Here is a 23,865-nt window from a genome sequence, read left to right as displayed (position 1 = left end):
TCAACCTTTCCCTTACCTTTTTCAAGCATTTCCAGGTAACAATGGCCAAAACCTCCAAATCCGTTCCCCAAAAAGATGCTCCTTCTTCGTGGCCGACCGCTGAGGCCAAGGAGACCCCCCTAATGTGGTCGTCCTCGAGAAGTCCACTCCGGGTGCGGCCGCTGATGAATCGGCACCCGAGCCCCCTTGAAAATATTCGTGCCCAAGGGATGTTAGGTCAATGATGACTTTAAGGTTGAAAAACCTTCTTTTGTTCAAGACCGGTGTGAGGCGGTGTCTCGGTACGTCTGCTCTATCACTAGGTCATTCTCCCTACGGTTCGAAAGGACAACGACTAGGTGGATAAGGACGTAGTGATTCCCAGTCCCGATGACGATATCACTATATATCTTGAGCGATATCTAAGTGTTTACACTTATCCCTTTACATTGGGCCCGGTAGACCCGGTCATCTTGAACTTTTACAGGAGGTACGATGTGTGCCTCGGCCAAATTCACCCATCTCTGTGGAGGATCGTGATCCTCCTCCGATTATTTGTGAATAAAATCGATTCATGCACATTCGCCATCGATTACCTGCTCCACTTATACAGTCCTCGAATCTTCCGGGGGGGACTGATAAAGCTTGTACGTCGGGCCAGCAAGGCCCTATTCTCAAGCATCGATGAGGACCGGGATCGGGGTTGGCAAGGACGCTTTGTCCGGGTAAAGACCGCCAATCGGATACCCATCGAGTGGAGGACGTTTCCCGAGAAGTGGAATGTATCACGTAAATACACCTCCTTCCTAACATCGATTTTATGTTTCATCTTCCCTTTTCTCAACGGTATTTGATGTGGTGCATCCCTTGATCGAGTTCCAAACGCCATCCCTTGGCTCAAGGAGTGGAACAATGGCATTTGTTCGTAGATGCTCTATGCCGAACTCTCATGGTACGAGCTCTCGAAGGGCCGCTGGGAAGCCCGTTCTCATGGTAATATCTTTCTCTCCGAATAAGCAGTTCTAGACGTTCCTTTTCAGCAATTATGTCCTCATTGACTCTACTCTCTTTGCATGTTTGCCCAAGACCATCGAGCTTAGACCCTTGGTAGGGGGCGAGGATCATCCCGCTGATCCTTCTGCTTTGGGGCAGCCCGGAGCCTTAGTAGGGGAGAAGAAAAGGAAGAGGGCCCCGAATTCCCCAAGCTTGGAGAAAAAGAAACTGAGAAGGAGGCTGGTTCGTAAGCCAAAGGAAACCACCAGCTCCCGAGTGCTTGACTCGAACTCACTCCTTCGGCTCAGGGACGAGCCCGAGGAGGATGAAATCTTTGTGTCCCATGAGCCGTCTGTTCCCGAGGAATGGAAGGCAGCCGAGGGAGAAACGACGGAAGCTAATCCCCCTCAGGTTCGTGAGGCTGATGCCGAAGTGAGGGCCGAGAACTCTCGAGACGCAGGCTGTGCTCCGCCCGACATTATATATATTTCGAGATCGCCTTCGTTCACAGAATCAATGTTCGATGAAGCTCGAACGACAAATGAGTGATCTAATGAGCGGGTCTATGAAGCGGATGATCCCCTCCGATCAATCGTTATCACCGTCCCAGGGGATTCCCTTATTCTTTCTGCCCCTGTCAAGGTAGCTAGCTACCTCCAGTTCCTGGTAACCGATGAGGACCATGCAAAAATGAATGGGGTAGATGCACTATGCCAGTTCAATGAAGCACAACAGGCGCTGAACCGGGTAAGGTGTTACCAAACTTTTTTATTCTTTAACTTTAGTTCTTGATGATTCAAATATCTCTTCTCATATTTGTAGGCCTCGGTGCTCCACCATGAAACCTTCCTCTGGTACCGGGATGAATTGAGCCAACTTGAGGCCGAAGTCAAAAGGCTTGCTCAGAAGAGAGACATGTATAAGCTTCTCAGCGAGCACCGTGAAGGAGAAGTCAACAGCCTTCGATCCGAGTTTGACGTGACTCAGAAAGAACACGCCGACCTGGTGGAACAGGTAAAAATCTTTGAAGTTAGTAATGCCGAGCTAGACACGGTGACTAACGGTCAGAATCCGCAAGTCCAGCAGAAGGTCGATCGGGTCGACCAGCTCTGGGCCGAGATGGACGAGTTCAAGGCCATGGTCGAAGAGTGTAAAGGCAAAATGGACCGATTGGCTTTGGAAAAAGAGACTGCCCGGGAGCAGCTAGCCTCGGCGGAGGCCCAACTTCGAGTGGTAAGGGAGAAAGCTGAGGCCCGATCCCAAAATATCGAAGACTTCCAGTCTCAATTGGGCTTGGTCGTTGCCGCACGGGACACCCTCGCCAAGGAGTTTGAAGCATCCAAGTCAGTTGTGAAAATAACCGGGCCGATGCTGAAGAAACGGTGGCCCAGTACAAAGCTCATGCCGAGGCAACCCAGGACCGATTGAAAGCCATTGTTGAATATGAAAAGTGGCAGTCCCGAAGGGAGGCTCTCGAAGAAGTTCATGCCCGGGGCTTCGATTTATCGGCCGAGAATAAAAATGCTAAGAGGCTCAAGGCCGAGGCCAAGAAGTTGGCGTACCATGAGGACGAGGAAGACTTCGAGGGTCGGAAAGATCCGAGGACAGAGAAGACCTCGATGGCCCCGGTGATGAGGTTGGCTCCGGCGAAGATAAAGATTCTTAGGTTCCTTGTAGAGTTTTCTTTGTTTTTGTACTTTTGTATTTTTTGTTGAGGCCGTTTGGCCTTTGTAAATATTTTTGTATATATACAAGGCTCTTTTTTCCCTTTGACAATTTTAAAGTTTGTTCCTTTTTTCTTTTTGTAAAGATCTTGAATACATTAGCACACAATAATAAGGTCTTGTTCGGAGGTTCGAAAAAGGCTCATTTTCGATGTAATTTTGGTTAAGACTCGCGGGGGCTTGAAATGATAGGAAGCTTTTCCCGTAGTGCTTACTTAGTATTTTTTAGGTTATAATTTTGCCGAGGGTAGCCTTTGAACCAGTTTAGAAATTTTGAAGGCCTTATGTATTGGTTATGGATCTCGGACGTCTCCGAGCCATTCTAGAACGGCCGTAGCCTTTTAAGTTCGGGTGTTGCCCAATGAGCTTATTACCCCGGGCTTCGATACCCAAGTCATCCGTTCTTGCCCAAGACGATAGTCCCCGAATGAGGATAACCATAGCCATTTAAGTTTGGGTGTTTCCCAATGGGCTTATTACCCTAGGCTTCGATACACGAGCCATACGATCTTGCCCAGTACGACAGTCCCCGAATGGGGATGGCCATAGCCTTTAAAGTTCAGGCACTGCCTAATAGGTTTTGTGCCCCCAGGCTTTGATAGCTCGAGCCGTCCGAGCTTGCCTTGGATGACAACCCCGAGTGAGGGTGATCTCTTGGATCCGGATAGGGGTGGCCCTTGGGCTCGATGTCTTTAAGGAACAGAAATGTAGTGTTTTTAAGAGACACAATATTTATCTACAAGGTAGAAATTTTCTTTCATTTCCGTGCGCAACATACAATGTTGCAAATATGTACAAGCTTCGTGCTATGACTTGAGTGGTTTATGTGGGCACAATTCATTTGACATTTTGGCCCTTACAATAAATCATATCCACCGAGCCCAGATTGTTCGAGCACAAAATTTCTTTCCTTGCTAAAATCATTATCCAAGGGTGATGGCCCCCAATATTCGAGGTCGATTATAGAGAAGGCTCAGATACTGTCGATGTAATCCTCGACTACGGTCCATAGACATTCTTCATTTATGAGTTAGTACGATCCACTGTTGCCTCTTTAAAAACCTTGCCAGAAAATCCATTTGGGACAAAACCGGTTCAAGGGAAAAAGAGTGCAACACGTGATTTCAGGGCTAAAATTTGTATCATTCCTTGACCGTTACCTGCAAGTGTTAGTCCAATTCGTAATGTATGTAAAGAAAATAAATGAATTAGGTCGTACCTTAGCAGTAGTATCGTTTCAAGTGGGTTACGTTCCAATTGTTCGGTAGTCGCTCACCGTTCATTGTTTCGAGTTTGTATGATCCTTTGTTGGTGATCTCGATAATTCGATATGGTCCTTCCCAATTCGGTCATATCTTCCCTTCGTTCAGGTTCCGGGTATTCAGTGTCACCTTCCTCAACACCAAGTCCCCGACATTGAAATGTCATAGGTTGGATCTTCGATTGTAATACCTCTCGATCCTTTATTTTTGGGCGGCCAACCGGACGAGGGCGGTCTCGCACCTCTCATCTAACAGTTCCAGGCTCGTACTCATGGCCTCGTCATTTGACCCTTCGGTCGCATATCGGAACCTGAGACTCGGTTCTCTTACTTTGACCGGTATTAGGGCTTTGCCACCGTAGACCAATGAGAACGAGGTGGCCTTAGTGCTGGATTTTGAGGTCCTACGATATGCCCATAGGACTTCGGGCAAAATTTCCTTCCATTTTCCTTTAGTGTCGGTCAACCTCTCTTTGAGGTTTTGGAGTGTGGTTTTGTTCGTGGACTCCGCTTGCCCGTTCCCACTAGGGTGATAGGGTGTTTATAAGATCCTTTTGATTTTATGGTCCTCGAAAAACTTGCTCACTTTGCTGTCGATGAACTGATTCCCATTGTCGCACACAATCTCGACCGGTATTCCGAACCGGCATATTATGTGGTCCCAAATGAAATCAATAACTTCCTTATCCCTAACTTTCTCAAATGCCTGGGCTTTCACCCAGTTAGAAAAATAGTGAGTCATAAATAATATATTTTGAGCCTTACCGGGTGCCCATGGCAGGTGACCGATGATGTCCATTCCCCATTTCATGAATGGCCAGGGTGACAAGGCCAAATGTAGTAGCTCCCCTGGCTAATGAATCATTGGAGCATGCCTTTGACATCCGTCACATTTTCGCATGAACTCCTTCCCGTCTTTTTCCATGTCGATCTAGTAGTAGCCGGCTCTGATTACCTTCCGAACCAATGATTCGGCGCCCGAATGATTTCTGCAGGTGCCTTCGTGGACTTCCCTCAAAACATACTCGGTATCTCCCGGTCGTAGACGTAGGGCGTGTGGGCCATCGAATGTTCTTCGGAATAGGGTACCATCTTCGGACAAGCTGAACCGGGCCGCCTTTGTATGCAAAGTTCTCGATTCTTTAGGATCCGAGGGTAGTTTTCCGGTCTTGAAGTAATCTATATATTTGTTTCTCTAGTCCCAGGTTAAGTTTGTCGATTTTATTTCGGCGTGGCCTTCTTCCACTACCGATTTCATGAGTTGTACGACCGTTCCCAAGTTGAATTCATCGCCGTCGACCGGCGATCCTAAGTTAGCAAGATCATCAGCCTCGCTGTTTTGATCCCGAGGTACATGTTGCAAAGTCCATTCCTTGAACCGATGTAACGTTACCTGTAGTTTATCCAGGTACCTTCGCATTTGTTCTTCTTTGACTTCGAACGTTCCATTGACCTGGTTCACCACGAGGAGGGAATCACACTTAGCTTAGATTACCTCGGCCACCGGGCTTTTAGATTTCTAATAGATTGTCTAACTACATTACCCGTTGGTGGCTTCAACACGATGCCAAGCTCGGACCCTTTGCGTTCGAGGCACCGTCCGAAAAGAGGGTTCAGATTCCGGAGGAGGTCCCCGAGTTCAACAACAACTCTTTATCGACCTCAGGAATTAGGGCCAACATGAAGTCGGCCACAAAATCTAACAAAATTTGAGATTTGATGGCGATTCGGGGTCGATATTCGATATCGTACCCGCTGATTTCCACGGCCTATTTGGACAATCGTCCTGAGAGTTCGGGCTTATGCATTATGTTCCTCAACAGGTAAGTAGTCACGACACATATGGGATGGCATTGAAAATATGGTTTTAACTTTCTAGAGGCACTTAGCAAAGCGAATGCCAATTTTTTCAGGTGAGGATACCTAGTTTCGGCCTTGCCTAGACTCCTGCTAACATAGTAGATAGGAAATTGCATACCTTCCTCTTCCCGTACTAGGACTCCACTTACCGCTATCTCGGGTACCGCTATCTCGCATACCTTCCTTCGAAGTATGGAGCAAAGACGGGCTCAAATGGTACCGCTTGAGTTCTTCCAAGGCTTGTTGACACTCCGGGGTCAAGATATTATTCTTCTTCTTCAATAAAGAGAAGAATTGATGGCTCTTGTCGGAGGACCTCGAAATGAACCAGCCCGACGTGGCTATGCGCCCGATTATCCTTTGAATGAATTTGACATTGTCCACCACGGTAATGCCCTTTATGTCCTTGATTTTATCGGGATTGATTTCGATTCCCTGATTAGACACCAGGAATTCGAGAAATTTCCCAGACCTAACTCCGAATGCGCATTTCTCCGGGTTCAGCTTCATATTATATTTATTCAATATGTTGAAGATTTCCTAAAAATGCTTCAAATGGTCCTCTGCTCGCAGGGACTTAACTAACTTACCTCGTCTTTGATGAATGCATGTTTGACTTCGGACTGAGGCCTCCTTTTATGTTTGACCGGGTGGAACTTCGGATCCAGGGTCAGCTTATGGGTAGTTATCTCCGGCAGGATACCGGTCATGTCGAGGTGGGACCAAGCGAAACAATCTATGTTAGCCATAAGGAATTTAATGAGTTTTTTTCTGAGCTCTAGATTTAACCCCGTGCCCATTTATACCTTACGATCGGGCAGGCGCTCGATCAATATGACTTGCTCTAGTTTTTCAACCGTTGATTTGGTGGCGTCGGAATCGTCGGGGGCTATGAAAGACCTGGGAACTCCGTAGTTGTCATCCCCATCCGTTCCCTGTTTCTCCGGTTGGGGCGGGGCCGATGTCGGTAATTGCTATTTGGTTTCTCCCTTGGTGACTGAACCCAGATCCTTTGGTATTGAAAGTGCGGATATCGAGACCACCTCGTTGACCGCGAACATCTCCTTTGCGGCCGGTTGTTCTCTGTAAATTGTTTTAATCCCTCATGGCATTGGGAATTTCAACACCTTGTGCAGCGTCGAGGGCACTGTCCTCATGTTGTGTATCCATGGCCTCCCGAACAGAGCATTGTACCTTATATCTCCTTCGATCACATAGAACTTTGTTTCTTTAATGGTTCCGGTGGTGTTTACCGGTAATGTTATCTCTTCTTTAGTGGTCTCGCATGCCATGTTGAATCCATTTAGAACTCGGACTGCAAGCATGATTTGGTCTTGTAAACCTAGTTGCTCCATGACCCTCGATCTGATGATATTGGCCGAGCTACCTGGATCAATTAACACACGTTTAACTCGAGATTTATTTATGAGTACATATATTACCAGTGCATCCTTGTGTGGTTGCATGAAGCCTTCAGCATCCTCGTCATTGAAAGATAAGGTTCCTTCTGGCACGTAATCTCGAGTCCGTTTTTCTCTAGTGATGGATACTTTGGTGCGCTTTAACATCGGCCCCTGGGGAACGTCGACCCCACCGATGATCATGACGTGCTGAGGTTCCTCAAGATCGATCTACTTATTAGAGTCCCTATTCCTGAAATATATTTTGGCTCGATCGCTCAGGAACTCGTGGAGATGTCCATTGTTGAATAACCGGGCTACTTCCTCTCTCAATTGTCGGCAATCTTTTGTTTTATGGCCATGAGTGCCGTGATATTTACACATTAGGTTGGGGTCCCTTTGGACTGGATCATACTGTAGAGGTCGAGGCCACTTGGTGACTTTGATGCGTCTGATGGCAGATACGATGGCAACAACATCGACGTTGAAGTTATACTCCGATAACCTTGGCGCTTCCTTGGGCCCGTTTTTGCTCATGAGTCCCCGATTATTTAGACCTCGATCACTCCTTCTTTCGTTTCAAACGGGGTTCCGCACGGACCCATTACTTCTTTGGTCTCCATTGTATGGTTGATATCGATCCCTATTCGATCTTGGTTCACGATCGATGTCTCACTTGGATCTGTCGATAGCTCTGACGAGATAAACGGACCTCGAATTGCCCCAAGATGATCATCTTCGAACCTAATTTTTGATTGATACCGGTTATGTACGTCGTCCCAAGTTACGGCCGAATATTCTATTAGATTTTGCTTCAACTTCTGTGAAGCCAACGAGCTTCGAGTATTGAGTCCCTGGGTAAAGGCCTGAACAGCCCAATCATCCGCGACCCGAGGCAAGTCCATTCGTTCCATTTGAAATTGGGACACGAATTCCTTGAGTATCTCATTATCTCTCGGTTTCACTTTGAAAAGGTTCGACTTTCTAGTTTCGACCTTGATGGCCCCGGCGTGTGTTTTTACGAAGGAGTCTGCAAGCATATCAAATGAGTCAATAGAATTAGAAGGTAAGTTGTGATACCATATCATAGCTCTCTTTGACAAAGTTTCCCCGAATTGTTTCAACAAGACAGACTCGATCTCATCATCCTTCAAGTTGTTCCTTTTGATGGCGCACGTGTAGGAGGTCACATGCTCATTTGGGCCGGTTTTTCCGTTGTACTTAGGAATTTTGGGCATGCGAAACTTCTTTGGGATTGGCTTCGGAGCTGCACTCGGAGGGAAAGGTTTCTGAACAAACTTCTTGGAATCCAGGCCCTTTAATATCGGTGACGCTCCTGGGATCTGGTCGACCCTGGAATTGTAAGTTTTCACCTTTTTGTCATTAGCTTCGATTTTCTTTACTCCCGATTCTACCCGTTTTGTCAGATCCTCGAGTATTTTTATGATTTCTCCCGGGTTCAGCTTCACTCGCCCTCTCCGTGATTGGTTCGTTCTGTGAGTGATTTCCCCGGATAGCTCGGGCTCAATTTTGCTAGGAGCACAGCTTTGGTTCAGCAGCTGGGCTATCGCTGCCTGTTGAGCCTATAGCATTTTGAAGATCGTGTATATTTTGTGCTGTTGATCGGATTCCACCGCGGACGCTGTTCTCGGGATCGGTAGGCAGATTCGCATTGATAACTACATGTCAGTTAGCGTCAATTGGGTCCGCGACCAAAATTTCGATAGGATCGACAAGTGGCACCTCGCCACTAGGTGCCATATTGTTGTTCTCGCCGTGGTGACCGGACTCAGCGTTCACATTTAGAGGTGCAGACTGGGAGTTTGGCATTTTGAACTTTGACCTTAAATTAAAGACACTTCAAAGAACAAGTGTAAAATAGGGTGCGTTATAGAAATTTATATCAAATTGTCACTATTATCCTTAGCCCCACGGTGGGCGCCAAACTGTTTACCATCAAAATCAAATAACAATTAAATTTATAAGTGGTTTTAAGAATACGCGGATTAATTTGATACAAAACGATAAATTGAGTTAGATTGAACAAATAAAGATTTAGTAAATTCAAACCACGTGAGGAGGATGATTCCAGCCTTAGTGAAATATTCACCCTCGATCCAGGCTCATAATGGCCAATACTGATGAACAAGAAGAAGAGCTATGGATAACAGTGAAAATAATAGTGTACTGCTTTGGGATGTGTGTTACAACGTGTCTAATAAATAGCCAGACTCCCTTTATATCGTAGGGGGAATACTACTCTAGGTACAATTTTATAAAATATAAAAAATCTTTTGTTCAACTGATTGTAGGTTCTCTATCGATACGTGTCGAGATTCATGCCGTGATATCCGGCTGGTCGCGGATATTACAGCCTTTTGTTAGTCGTGCTTGGTTGCCTAACAATGATCTCCGAAGTCTTTTGAGATGTGGACCAATCCTGGATTACGACCCCGATATTCTCGAGGGCAGGCGTCATGCCCCCGGACTCTAACTCGGTGAGACCCTTGCCTCGATTCCGGTGCCTCGTCATCATGTCTCGAGCTTTGTTTACCCTATCGGAAGCTAGGGTGCGCCATGAGCCCGGTTTTATCCGTATACAATATGACCATTTGTGAAATTTACCCAAATAATGTATGACTTGTTTCCAATTTCAAGTGAGATTCGATCAACATGCTAATACACGTCAAAATCCACATGTTGCTCGTGCACTATGACTACATCTAAACAAATACTACGAAGAACAGAGCCACCTAATGTCACCTATATCCAGCTGCAATATCCAGGGATGGGGATATGTATAAATAGTTTATTTAGAATCAACAACAACAACAACCTAGTATAATCTCATTTGTGGGGTATGGGGAGGATAGTGTGTATGCAGACCTTATCCCTACCATAGGTAGAGAAGCTGTTTCCGATAGACCCTCGACTCCCTCCCTCCAAAAACTCTCCAACTTGCTTTTGGGGTGATTCGAACTTATAATCTCTTGGTTATTTAGAACCCAGAAAGTTAAAAATTTATGGCCCAGAATCCATGAACTAAAAATTCTAGATTCACTAATGGCAATATCACAGCTTCAACTTACTATTCCATATATAATTATCACTATTTCTTATAAATATTTAATGTTTTTTGAAGCATGCACATTGACTTTTACCTCCTGTGGTGGTAGTAGGTTTGGCTTGACCCCTACCTTGTTTATTAATAAACTAAAGATACAAGGAAACTAGTAGGAGGTTTGGCTTGACCCCTACCTTGTTTATTAATAAGCTAAAGATACAAGGAAACTAGGAAGTAATGGGCATTATAAAATATACAACTACAAATAAAAGAGGGCCCAAAAGATCGGTAGTACCAAATGAAAGATTCGGATTAAATTTCTTGTTTGCCATCATCACCACCCACAATTGTTTCTTCTTTCTTTTTGAGTTTTTTTTTTAAAACAAATTAGTTGGTGCACTTCTAGAAGTATGTCAAAAATCTTCATTTCTTTAATTGATTTTAGCGTCTCTTAGAACTTGCGAAAAGGAATTGGTTCACTGCATGCCATAACAAATATTGGTAAATTGGAGTACTGTCTAACAGTTTAACATAGATAATTAAATATGATCAAAATACCCTTATATATTTCCAATTGCTGCAGTTTGCAGCTACACCATATGGTGAGTACCCATTTTGAAGAACTTTATTACTACATTTCAAGAAACCAAAAAACTATAATCTTGTTTTTCAAAATTAGATCAATGATTTTAGTGTTAATTTCCAAGAAAAAAATGTTAGGTGGTATTCTTTCAATTTGTGTGAGCTTTCACTAGTAGAATTATCCGGCACTTGCGTGCTGCTGGGCTACATAGTAGATATCCGATAAAATAATCAAAATACGTACAAATCGGCCCAAACACCATCATTATCAAACAGAAAAAAATAGCTAAATGTAACGTGCTTCAGCCATTTTAAAGTAGGTTAATTCTCCTTTGACGAGTTGTCATATGCTTCGTTGTGTCTCAACAACTACAAAAGAAATAAAGGTACATAAGATCAGCTTGACAATGAAATCAAAATATATACTGCACTAAACAGCTTAATAATATTAAATAATATTTAGTGGCATTTTCATCATTTATTTTCTTTCAACCAACCATGAATCTCGATTAAATAACATATCGAGCGTTCAAACAATTTTACGAAACCATATCTTATATGAGCTTATATACTTCTGATCTTCTTACCTTATTTTATGTGTGGTTATACTAAACAAATTAAGTATCATGCCTGAGAACAAAGTTTAAATTTCATGCATTAAGTTGTAAAAACTATTTACTCTATTAGTGTAATTTCACCGATGATAATAGGTTAATTAGTAGCATTTTTACCAAATTGTCAATTAATATTTACAATGATATGTTTATTTGTACAATATTTTAGACGAGTTAGTTACCAATTAATGGTTGAGGAACATGGCGGATGGTGCTGCCAATCAAATTTAGGCAGGGTACAAGATCAATCGTACAAGATTTATAGCTTGTTTGGCCAAGTCGGAGAAATCAACTTATTTTAAAAAGTGTTTTTTTTTAAAAGTGCTTTTAAAAAAAGTATTTTTGAACGGAAGCAGTTTGTGTTTGGCTAATCGCTATGAAAAATACTTTTGAGCAATAATTTGTGTTTGACCAAACTTTTCAAAAAGTGCTTTTAAGTATCAAATTACGAATAAGGACATGAATATATTTACTTAATAGTTAATATTATAAGTAAATAAATAATCTCAAAAATTTATTATTACAGGCAATAATTAAATCTTTTTATTTTATTTAAGTAAAAAATAAAAATAAAATTTAAAAGTACTTAATTCTTTTAATATAAGTTAAATATATTAAAAATCATTCAACAAATATAAAAGCATTCACCCCTAAAGTCAATATATATTAGAAAGTTATCCTAAAAATAATAAGAAATATGCATACACTAATATCCTAAGTATTAGGTTTAATGGTTATTTTGGTATATACTATATTTTGTTAAGGGTATTCTTGGTAAGAAGAAAAGTCAAAAATGTTTCTGCTTCTGCTTTTGGGAAGAAGCTATTTTTTTCTGTTTCTGAGAAACTGCTTCTGCTTCTTCCCAAACGAAAAAGCTTGGCCAAACATCTCAAGTTAGGAAAAAAAGTGCTTTTGAAAAAAAAAAAAAGCACTTCTGACCTCTTGAGAAGTTTGGCCAAACACGCTATTAGTTGTCTAAAACCACAACACTAAAAGAGTACTTTCGATATGTTATATGTATATATCTTTAGTTTATGACCACAAGATTTAAAGACTATTTTGTTTACATTATACATACTTGTATCTAAGATTACAGGAGATTCAAAGGGTATTTTGATATATCATACACACATTTAGTTCAAAAAATAAGATTCAAGAATCCTCTTTACATTTTTAAATTGTATGCGACATAAAATGGAAATCAAACGAAGGAAGTATAATTTTTTCCCCTAATATTGTGGTGGTATACCGATTCCGAATAAACGAAAAGAATAATGCATGTATGGATTATTAGGGAGCTATTTATCAGCGTACCTCCAATATGGAACTTACCTCCAATATTGAATCCAAATTTAATTGGGTCCCCTAAGATATCAAACTCCATATCATTAATAAAGTTGCTGAAGGGTCCGTCAGAGAGCAGCACTGACATCACAGATTCTGGTGAATAGTGGAGTACTGACTCTCCATTACTCCCACTCATCTCAAAAACTTTGCTATTATTATATATACCAACAAATAGGTTCAAATTATTAGTTGTTTGTGTTTGATTTCAGCAATGATCAAGAAAGCAGCCTCATTAGTGCTGTTTTTAGCTTTAGTTTATCAAGCCATTCGTCCCCCTCCTCCCAAAACTTGCAGCACAGCAGGTCTCCCATCCACCACACCAAGCATCAAGCTTAGAGATGGAAGGCATTTGGTGTACAAAGAATATGGTGTGCCCAAAAATTCTGCCAATTATAATGTCATATATGTTCATAGCTTTGGTGGCAGCAAATTCGAGGCTGCACTTATAACTTCGGTACGTAAAAAATTTACTTCGGGTGAATTTGGTACGACGGGAGTCATTTTTTCAAAAAAAAAAAAAAAGTAGTTTCTGGCGTTTGGAATATTTATTAAAGATTGATTATAATTTTAATAGTAACGGCCGGATAGTTGTTCGATGAAATTTTCTAGTATTAGATTGATGGTAAAGTTGATGCCATGTGATCAGGAGGTTACGGGTTTGAGTCGTGAAAACAGTTTCTTGCAGAAATGCAGGGTAAGACTGCGTACAATAAACCCTTGTTGTCCGGCCTTTCCCGGATCCAGCGTATAGCCAGAGTTTAATGCACCGGACTGTTTTTTTTTTTTTTTAGATTGATAAGAGTAGTATCTAATTAAAGTTGACTACATCAGTAATATGAAATTAGGAGTTGAGATAACGGTGAAGGATGATGACTTCCGCCGATAACTAAGGAAAGTTATTCTTTCTCTTTGGTGGAAAATATCATAACTAAACATCAGAAAATAATTTTTAATTTGAAAAATATTTTCCTTCGTACCAAAAACACTTTCTATCTTCTAGATTTTTCAAGGCTTGAAGATTGAAATTTTTTGGATTGAAATCTATTGCTGTTTGCCACAGAAAGCAATTGAAGAATTAGGGGTATACTTGGTGTCCTTTGATAGACCTGGTTATGGAAAAAGTGATCCTCATCCAAAGAGAAGTTTTAAAAGTTTAGCTCTTGATATAGAAGAGCTGGCTGATCAATTGGAACTTGGAGATAAATTCTACGTTATTGGGTTTGCTATGGGTGCTCACTTCGTTTGGGGCTGCCTTAAGTACATACCTCAACGGTAACATCATAAATTTTATTACTAATATGTTGTTTTCTTGTTACATTTGTCAAAGTTTAAGGTCTGTGTATTGATGGTGAAAATATATCTATACAATATCGGTCATTTAATTAGTAAGTAGTTACAAGTAAATTTTTTGATAAGCATTAATTGATAATCTGATAAATATTGTAATTCAGTGGCGGATCCATCTGAGTTTAACATGTGTCAATTGACATTCCTTTGCCGGAAAAATTATAAAACGATAATCTACGTCAATATATATATATATATATATATATATATATATATATATATATATATATATATATATATATATATATATTTGGATAAGAGTGGGTTGCTCTAGTGGTGAGCACCCTCCACTTCCAACCATGAGGTTGTGAGTTTGAGTCACCCCAAGAGCAAGGCGGGGAGTTCTTGGAAGGAGGGAGCCGAGTGTCTATCGGAAACAGCCTCTCTACCCCAGGGTAGGGTAAGGTCTGCGTACACACTACCCTCCCCAGACCCCAAGTACAAAGATCATTGTGTATTTTCGACATTAATGGGATGTGTTTCACAAGTGTCAAAAAAATGTCGGTAAGGGAATTTGTGACATTTATGTGACTTAATATTAATGTCATCGTAGCCCTTATTTCTTGTTGCGCTCTTAGTGAAATTTCTAGCTCCGTCACTATTTGCTAGCACGAATTCAAATTCAGTGATAATGTAGAGGAATCTTTACATTGTCCGTATATATAACATAAATCTCATTTGTTATTGTTTTATAATTTCACAAGGTTGTGGTTTTCTTTCTTCTGGTTAAGCTTATAATATCATTTGTGCTTTTTTATTCTTAGCTTAGCTGGAGCTGCATTATTGGCTCCAGCAATCAATTATTGGTGGCCAGGATTTCCAGCAAACTTTACTAAACAAGCGTTAGATAAACAGTTACTAAGAGATCAATGGGTTTATCAAGTTGCGTACTATGCCCCTTGGCTCATGTACTGGTGGAACACTCAACAATGGTTTCCTGGCTTTAGTGTTATAACTGGGGAATTCAAATTGTCTCAAAAAGATCTCAAAATTGCCTCCTCACTTGATGAGATGCAGCTTCAGCAGGTACTTAATTAAATTATATTATCCCCTTTATTCTTTTTGTAAGTCCAATAATTTTTAATTAGTACGTACTCTATTAAGAGACAGATTTAGAATTTTAAATTGATAGTTAATTTTTAAAATTCTTAACACTAAATTCACTGTACTTTTCAAATTACCGGTTCAGTATATTGTTCAAACACTAAGGCTACATTCGCCAGTGACTCTACTCTCGAACTAGCTAGCAGCGTTCATGCCAAGCAAGATAGCCCTTGCCCCTTTCCTTTGTTAGTACAGGCAAACTTTTCTATAACAGCCTCATGTGTTTCGGATTTTTTTGGTTATTATAGCGAAGTGCTGTTATAAAGAATATGTATTATAACGTAGCATAAAATTGGTTCTATAAAAACTTGGCTTTTATAGTGAATGACTGTTATATAGCGAAAATGTTATAGAGGTCTGGCTGTACCATAATAAAAGGGCAGTTCGATGCACAAAGCATCCCGCATTCATGCAGGGTCTGTAGAAGACCCGGGGGTGTGATGTAAACAGTCTACCCTAACACAAATATTTGTGGCTGCTTCCACAGCTCCGGTACCATAATGTGATGCTTTTATTTTTTTTTATAGTTTGCTAACTAGTGATTTTCATATGTAGGCATATGTTACACAACAAGGAGATTTCGAGTCCCTCCACAGAGACTTGATTATTGGTTTTGGTAAACCGGAATTTGATCCTATGGATATGAAAAACCCTTTCCCTAACAACGAAAGCTCTGCACATCTATGGCATGGTATTGAAGATGGGATTGTGTCTGTTAATCTACAACGTTTCATCGCGAAAAAACTTCCATGGATAAAGTATCACGAGCTATCAGATGCTGGACACTTATTTCCTTGCGGTGAAGATAGTATAAAAGATGTTATATGGAAGGCTCTTTTGAGTGAGAAAATTTAATTGATTTTTACAAAATGGAAAATTGTTAAGGTTATGATTGTAATAAGGTGGATCCAGGATCTTTTAATAATTATATAAATAGTATAAAAAGTCCATTACAATATTATTTGTGCATGTAACTTAGTAAATCCTGAAAGAATTCCTACAACTATTCGGTCAGGCCAAAATGTAAAGATATGAACTTGACTCATCATATTAGATTATTAGGCAATCGACCTTCTAGATAAGGTAAATATATGAACCTGCAAAAAGAAAATGTGTTGGTACGGAGAAAAATAATTTTTAACTTTTTTTTATATTTGGTTGGTCAAAATATTTTTTCTAATAAAATAAATTCTTTAAATTTAAAGAAAATGACTTCTCCAAGGGAGTAGGGAAAACAAGTTTTATAAATGGTATTCCACGTTGCTTGTCTCATCCACACACCTAACACCCTCAACCCTCACCCTCACCCCACTCCACCCCTAAACCCCATCTCTACCCCTCCCCCTCCCCCTCCCCACCCCCACTCCAAACCCCCAACACCTCAGCCCCATCAGCCCATCTGTCACGATCCCAATTTTCCTCCGTAGGATATCGTGATGGCATATAGTCTCTAAGACTAGGTAAGCCTAATATTCATACAAAATATAATTGAAATAATAATTAAAGCCTCAATAACTCAACAACTAATATAAAATAGACTCCGCAACTCAGCATTTACAATTTTCCAAAACCCGGCGAATACAAGTCACAAGCTCTATGAAGTAGTACAGAATATCTCTAAACATCAGTGTCTATAAAAGGATAAGGAAATAAAATAATCTAGGTGGAAGGGGACTCCAAGGCCTGCGGACGGTGACAGGTATACCTTGAAGTCTTCGAAGCTGAGCTCTCACTAGTGTCTGGACTGGTAGGAGGTACCTAGATCTACACAAAAAGATGTGCAGAAGCGTAGCATGAGTACACCACAATGGTACCCACTAAGTGCCAAGCCTAACCTCGGTAGAATAGTGACGAGGTCAGGTCAAGGCCCTACTGGAATAAATAAGAAACTGAACAAGTGTATAACAGTGAAATAATGATGACAATAAAAATGAGACAATTAAAAAAATACACCGAGAATAGCTACACTGAACTAAGGCAAATAATGCTTTATAGAAGAAAACAAGGGATGCTATGACACGGAACAAAATAACAAAAACACAAGTGAAGAAATAGAAAGTATCAACAAGAGTCACTACCGAGGTACCGCCTCGTAGTCTCAAATCACAAATCAATTCACAATCTTTCCTTATATCGTCGTGGGAGCCTTGCATTTAGTTTTGAAATTATTTTTCTGAAATAGCTTCCCGCGTTTTAGCCCATCTTATCACATCGCATGGCTTCTAGTAGGGGTATATCAAGCCCACCTTATCTCACCGAATGCATTTCAACCCGAAAACCTTATACCGCCGCATGCGTATCAATATCACAACCTATCACAAATCGCATCTCAAGTGCCCAATATCACAACTTGCCAAAGAAAGCAACAATAACAGTGTTTTCACGATAAAGAGCCCAAGGGTCAACCACAATGTATACAAGAGTCTCAACAATAACAACCGAAAGTGAATAACTCAACAACGGTTAAATAATGAATAAGGAATAGAGGAAACAACAACAACTTCAACTAAACATGTAGGGCAATTAATAAGTAAGAGATAAGACAAGTAGAGCATGTGAAGATAGATTAGAAATGATGATTATAACATGTTAAGGTAATTCAATTAAGGCATGAAAGGAATCTAAATAGCTAAAACCAGTAAATTTTCACATTTAGCCCATGCACACACTCGTCACCTTGCGTACACGGCTTTCACATATCACAGTTATCACAAACAACACCAATCCTAAGGGGTAATTCCCCCACACAAAGTTAGGCAAGACATTTACCTCAAAACACACTAACTCAATCCACTAGTAAGCCCTTCCCTCGATTATCCAACTCCGAACGGCTCGAATCTAGCCAAAATAACTTAATACCATAAATATAAACTATAGGAAACTATTTCGAATAATAAACTTACGATCTTTACAAAGAATAAAAAGTTAACTCAAAACGTCAACCCGGACTGGCGTCACGGAACCTTACCAAAATTATAAAATCCGAACACCCATTCCATAACAAGTCCAACCATATAAGAATTACTCAAATCCGACCTCAAATCGCCTTTCAAATCCCCAAATTTTATCCTAAGAAGTTTATCATAATATTTTCTCAAATTTCCAACTCAAATCACTAATTAAATGATAAAATTAATAATATATTCGTGTAATTTAACCAGAATTGAGTTAGGATTTTTTACCCCAATGATTTCCTTGAAAATCTTCCGAAAAATCACTACAAACAAAGTTCTCTAGGTCCAAAAATGAATTATGAATTTCAAACCCTCGAAGACCCTTTTTTTGTCCAGCGATCCTCGCTTCTGAGGGCCTGGGGTCGCACCTACGGAAAATCCATCGCAGGTGCGGTTCCAACTTAACTTCAGGGGTTCCGATTCTGTGGATAATGGCTCGCACCTGCGAGCCATCTTCTACGGAAAAAGCGATCGCACATGCGGTCCTGCCCAATGCCTTCCCAATTTCCGCTTCTGCGATGCCCACTTCTGCATCTGCGAATCCGCTTTTGCAGACAAATGACCGCACCTGCGGTCCCAGTTGGGCAAGGCCACTTTCGCTTCTGCAGCTCAAGAGTCGCTCCTGCGGCGCCGCACGTGCGACCCAAAATGTGAGGTGCGATTGCACAAGACACGTCAACCTTTACCAATCACAGAAAGTCTAAATTTGTTCCGGATTCAATCCGAATCACACCCGCGGATCAGGGGACCCCGTCCGAATATACCAACAAGTGCCAAAACACTTACGGACATACTCGAAACCAAAAATCACATCAAACAATATCGATTCTATGAATCGCAATCCAATTCAAGCCTATGAAACTATGAACTTCCGAATTCCAAAAACTAATGTTGATTCATACCAAAACAACTACGATTGACTTCAAATTTTGTACACAAGTCATAAATGACATGACGAACCTATTCCAACTTTTGGAATTGGAATCCGACCCTGATATCAATAAAATCAAGTCCCGGTCAAACTTTCCAAATCTTCCAAACCTTCAACTTTCTAACTTTCCCCAATTCACGCCGAAACGACCTACAGACCTCCAAATCAACATTCGAATACGCTCCTAAGTCCAAAATCACCATACGAAACTATTGAAACCATCAAAACTCCATTCCGGAGTCGTCTACATAAAAGTCAAACTACGGTCAACTCTTTCAACTTAAAGCTCCAAATTAGGGACTAAGTGTCCCATTTCACTCCGAAACTCACCCGAACCAAAATCAAACACCCCCTGCAAGTCACATAACCATAATACAACATAGATGAGGCAATAAATAGAGGATCAAGGCTAAAATATTCAAAGCAACCAGTGGGATCGTTACACCATCACTCATCTCCACCCCAATCCCCCAACACCCTACCCTCCACCACCTTATTGCCTAAATTATATATAAATATTTTTGGATAATACTTGTCACTTACCTAAGAATCACCAGAATATATGTAGGAAAACCACTTATTTTCTAAAAATAAATTCTAAAAATATTTTTCTTCGCATCAAACACTTGGCAACTAAGATATTTTAATTATATATATGTATCACTTCAACCGTTGTACACCTAAATAATAGGAAAATATCATCTCTCGAACGTACGTTTTGTGCGCAAAATGTGTTTCATGGGTACCATAGAATCAATTTCCAAGCAAACTTCTAAACGCGATTGTTATAATGTTTTAAAATTAAATACGTAACTAAGTTATTAGGACAAAGAGGATTCATATAATCAATTCGATAAATTTGAGATTGAGACATAATTATCATTGTTTTATTTATGTGTTCGTCTATTTTCTTTTTCTTTTTCTTTTTTTCTATGAAACTAATCAACTTATTGATGGAGTACCATCATATATTGATTCACTACCAAAAAATTAGAAAAACCAACTTCCTCATAATGCACAACTATAGGCAATGAAATAATTGGACCCCATGCTCACAAGTTCTCATGCAACACCTGTTTTAAGAGATGATAATTAACTTCTGGTAATTAACTATATTCAAATAAAAGCATCAATCTTTTTTCAAAAATCGTCCAATATCCTTAGGTCTTGAACTTAGTAACTAGTAGTTCAATCATGTTGAGTATTGAGATGTTGATGATTAACAAAGTTTGTTGAGATGAAATATTCTAAGAACCAGGTCCTCAACGTAGCTGCTTAACTGTTCTAAGAAACAGATTCTCAGGATTAAGGACCAGCTCTTCAAGGTTGATGATTGTACGTCTTTGCAAGACAGTAACTTTATCTCAAAGTTGCCCAGGCCGAGTTTGTTGGAAGAAGAGTGCTAAACATAATAAGGGTTGCTGCCCAAGAAGATACGCATGCATAAGTGAGAGACAAGAGTCCCAAGACCTGTGGAGTCCTTGGAACAGTAGAAGTCCTATCAAACGAAAAGCTGACTATGCATAGGACTCCTAAAAGATCTCCGAGTCCAGGGAATTTAAATACTATCTTTCTGGACTGATGGGATTATCCTTCTGCACATCAACTGAAGAACTATATTTTCTACACTCAAGTCGAGTACCAGTGTTGTGTTCTTCTTGAGTCAGTCTAGTAAATATATTTTAGGAAATTGAGTTGTAATCAAAGTGTCATAAACAATTAGTGAGTTGGAGTGAGTATTTGTTTTTACAAGTTAGAGTAACTTATAAATCAAATAGTTGAAGTAGGAGTATTGGAAAGTATTGAGTTACAGATTTGTAATCGATACATTTGACTCATTGTTCTAGTGAAGTTGAAGTTGAAAATCGTACGTAGTAGGTCATGGTTTTTGAACCTTTTGAGTCGGGTGATTTTTCACGTAAAAATTGTCGTGTTTACTTTTCTAGTTATTTTTATTTTATGCTTGAGTAAGGTAAAGAACCAAGTTCTTTAGTAATCCATAAAGGCACAAAGTTTAACAATTGGTATCAGAGAGGGTTTCCTCACACACGGCTAATACCTAGAAAGATCTTAGAAGCAAAATGAGTATTGCACTTGGAATTAACGAAGGATAGTCAACTACCAGACCACCCTGTTTAATAAAAAATACTACAGTTGGTGGAAGGCAAGAATGGAAGATTTTCTGACAACTGAAGATTATGAACTATGGACCATAATGACCCAAGGCCCACCAACTCCTACTAAACAAAATGCGCAAAATGAAACTATTCCTAAGGACCCCTCTGAATTTGTGGAAGCAGATTTGAGAATGATGGAGAAGAATGCAAAGGCTAAGAAAATCCTTATCTATGGACTTGGTCTTGATGAGTACAACATGATATCTGCTTGCTCTAATGCAAAGGAGATCTGGGATGCACTCCAAACTGCTCATGAAGGAAGAAACCAAGTGAAGAGATCAAGGATAGAATTACTTATGAGAAACTATGAGCTCTTCTCCATGAAGGAGTTTGAGCCCATCTAGGAGATGATGACTAGGTTTACCATAATAACAAATAAACTGAAATCACTTGGAAAGGTGTTCATGTCACAAGCCCAATCTCCCTCCTTAAGATGTCATGATGACACCTAGTCTCTAAGACTAGGTAATCCTAACATACATGAAGAAATAATGGAAATAATAATAGAACTTCAAATTTAAACCAACCAGCTATCATAAAAGAACTCCACATACAGCTGACAATAACTCTCAAAATCTGGTGAGACTGAGTCATAAGCTCTACATGAGTATACTGAACATTCCTAATATATCACTATCTAAATAAATAGTATGCAATAGAGAATGGGGATAGAGGGTGACTCCGAGGCCTGCCGACGCCGTCAGGTATACCTTGAAGTCTCTGATCTGGAAGCTCTACTCATTGGTGTATAGCCTAGTATGAGGTACCTGGATCTGCACAAAAAATATATAGAAGCGTAGTATGAGTACACCACAATGGTACCTAGTAAGTATCAAGCCTAACCTTGGTAGAGTAGTGACGAGGTCAGGTCAAGACACCTACTAGGATAAGAATAAGAAATTGAACAAGTATAATACAATCTAAGAATGTAAACGAGAAAAATAAGGCAATAAGGAAATACAACAAGATAGACTGCCACTGAATTTAAAACAATAAATGCAACAAGGAAGGAACACATAATAAGAACATCAAGGAAACAATGCGGACAAACACAAGTGAGGTAAATGAGAGATAACAACAAGAATCACAATCGAGGTACCGCTTCGTAATCTCATTTCACAATCACAATCACAACCTTTGTTTATATCACTGGGGGAGCCTTGCATTGAGTTATGAAACTAATTTTTCCCGAAATAGCTACCCGCATTTTAGCCCACCTTATCACACCACATAACTTTAAGTAGTTTCCCTACTAGTTACACGCGTATCAAGCACACCTTATCTCACTGCAAGTGTATCAATCCCCATCCTTATAACACTGCATGTGTATCAGTATCACAACTTATCATAACTCGCACCTCAAGTGCCCAAATGCCACAACTTGCCAAAAGAATCAACAATATCAATATTTCTACAACAAATAGCCCATGCCTCAACCACAATGTATATAAGAGTCTCAACTGAAAATGAATAGCTTAACAAGAATGGTATTTCAACAATTTACAACTTTACCTCAATGTGATCACGACTTTTACAACTTCAACACCAAAACTCAACAATAAGATATTCCAAGAAATAACAACTTCAAGTAAGGTAACTCAACAGTGAAATATATTTAACAAGTCAATAAGGAAACAATTACTTCAACTAAGCATGTAAGGGCAAATAACAAGTAAGAGATGGGACAAGTATTAACAATGTCAAATAAAAAATGTAAGGATAGATTAACGATGATGAATATAACATGTTATGGCAATTCAATTTAAGGCATGAAAAGAATCTACATAGCTTAAACTGGTTAATTACCACATATAGCCCGTGTACCCACGTGTCACCTTGCATACACGGATTTTATGTACCAAAAATGACACAAAACAACTCCAATCCTAAGGGGTAATTTTTTCACACAAAGTTAGGTAAGATACTTACCTCAAACAAGCTAACTTAATCCACTAGTAAGCCTTTTTCGCGAATATCCAATTTTGAACGGCCCGAATCTAGCCAAAATAATTTTATACCATAAATAGAAACCATAGAAAACTATTTCGGATAATAAAGTTGCAATCTTTAAATAAAATTAAAACGTCAACTAAAAAAGTCAACCCTAGGCTCGCCTTTAAAAAAACCCGACCAAACATATAAAATCCGAACACCCATTCAATAACGAGTCCAATCATACTAAAATTATTCAATTTCGACCTCAAATCGACCTTCAAATCTTCAAAATATAGCTTATGAAGTTTACGCAAAATTTCCCGATTTTTCCAACTCAAAAACACTAATTAAATGGTAAAAATAATGATGGATTCATGTATAATAATCAAATCCGAGTCAAAATTACTTACGCAGATAAACTCCTTAAAAATCTCTTCAAAAATCGCCCAAAACTGAGGTCTCTAGCTCAAAAGATAAAAAATAGAACAAAACCCTCGATTTAGAATTAAATATTTGTTGCCCATTTATTGTGAATCGAGATCGTGGAAAGACCCTCACGATCGTGAAGAACAAAATGACCACTGCCCTTAAAC

The 23,865-nt window shown here is 39.9% G+C and overlaps 2 protein-coding genes across 2 annotated transcripts; both read left to right on the top strand.

Annotated features, from left to right (window-relative positions):
* The first annotated feature begins 12,885 nt into the window (after positions 1-12,885).
* Positions 12,886-16,233, top strand: LOC107801465 (uncharacterized). Its single transcript, XM_016624794.2, has 4 exons — positions 12,886-13,278; positions 13,885-14,096; positions 14,936-15,197; positions 15,831-16,233. The coding sequence occupies exons 1-4, from the start codon at positions 13,036-13,038 to the stop codon at positions 16,128-16,130; spliced, it is 1,017 nt and encodes a 338-aa protein (XP_016480280.1). The 5' UTR covers positions 12,886-13,035; the 3' UTR covers positions 16,131-16,233.
* A 5,097-nt stretch (positions 16,234-21,330) lies between these two features.
* On the top strand, positions 21,331-21,681 carry LOC142168019 (uncharacterized). The gene has a single exon (XM_075228669.1). It carries the CDS (start codon positions 21,331-21,333, stop codon positions 21,679-21,681), a length of 351 nt encoding a protein of 116 aa, XP_075084770.1.
* The last annotated feature ends 2,184 nt before the right edge of the window (positions 21,682-23,865 follow it).

Source organism: Nicotiana tabacum, chromosome 13, assembly GCF_000715075.1.
Source record: "Nicotiana tabacum cultivar K326 chromosome 13, ASM71507v2, whole genome shotgun sequence".
NCBI lineage: Eukaryota > Viridiplantae > Streptophyta > Magnoliopsida > Solanales > Solanaceae > Nicotiana > Nicotiana tabacum.
This window is presented reverse-complemented; position numbering and strand designations above follow the sequence as displayed.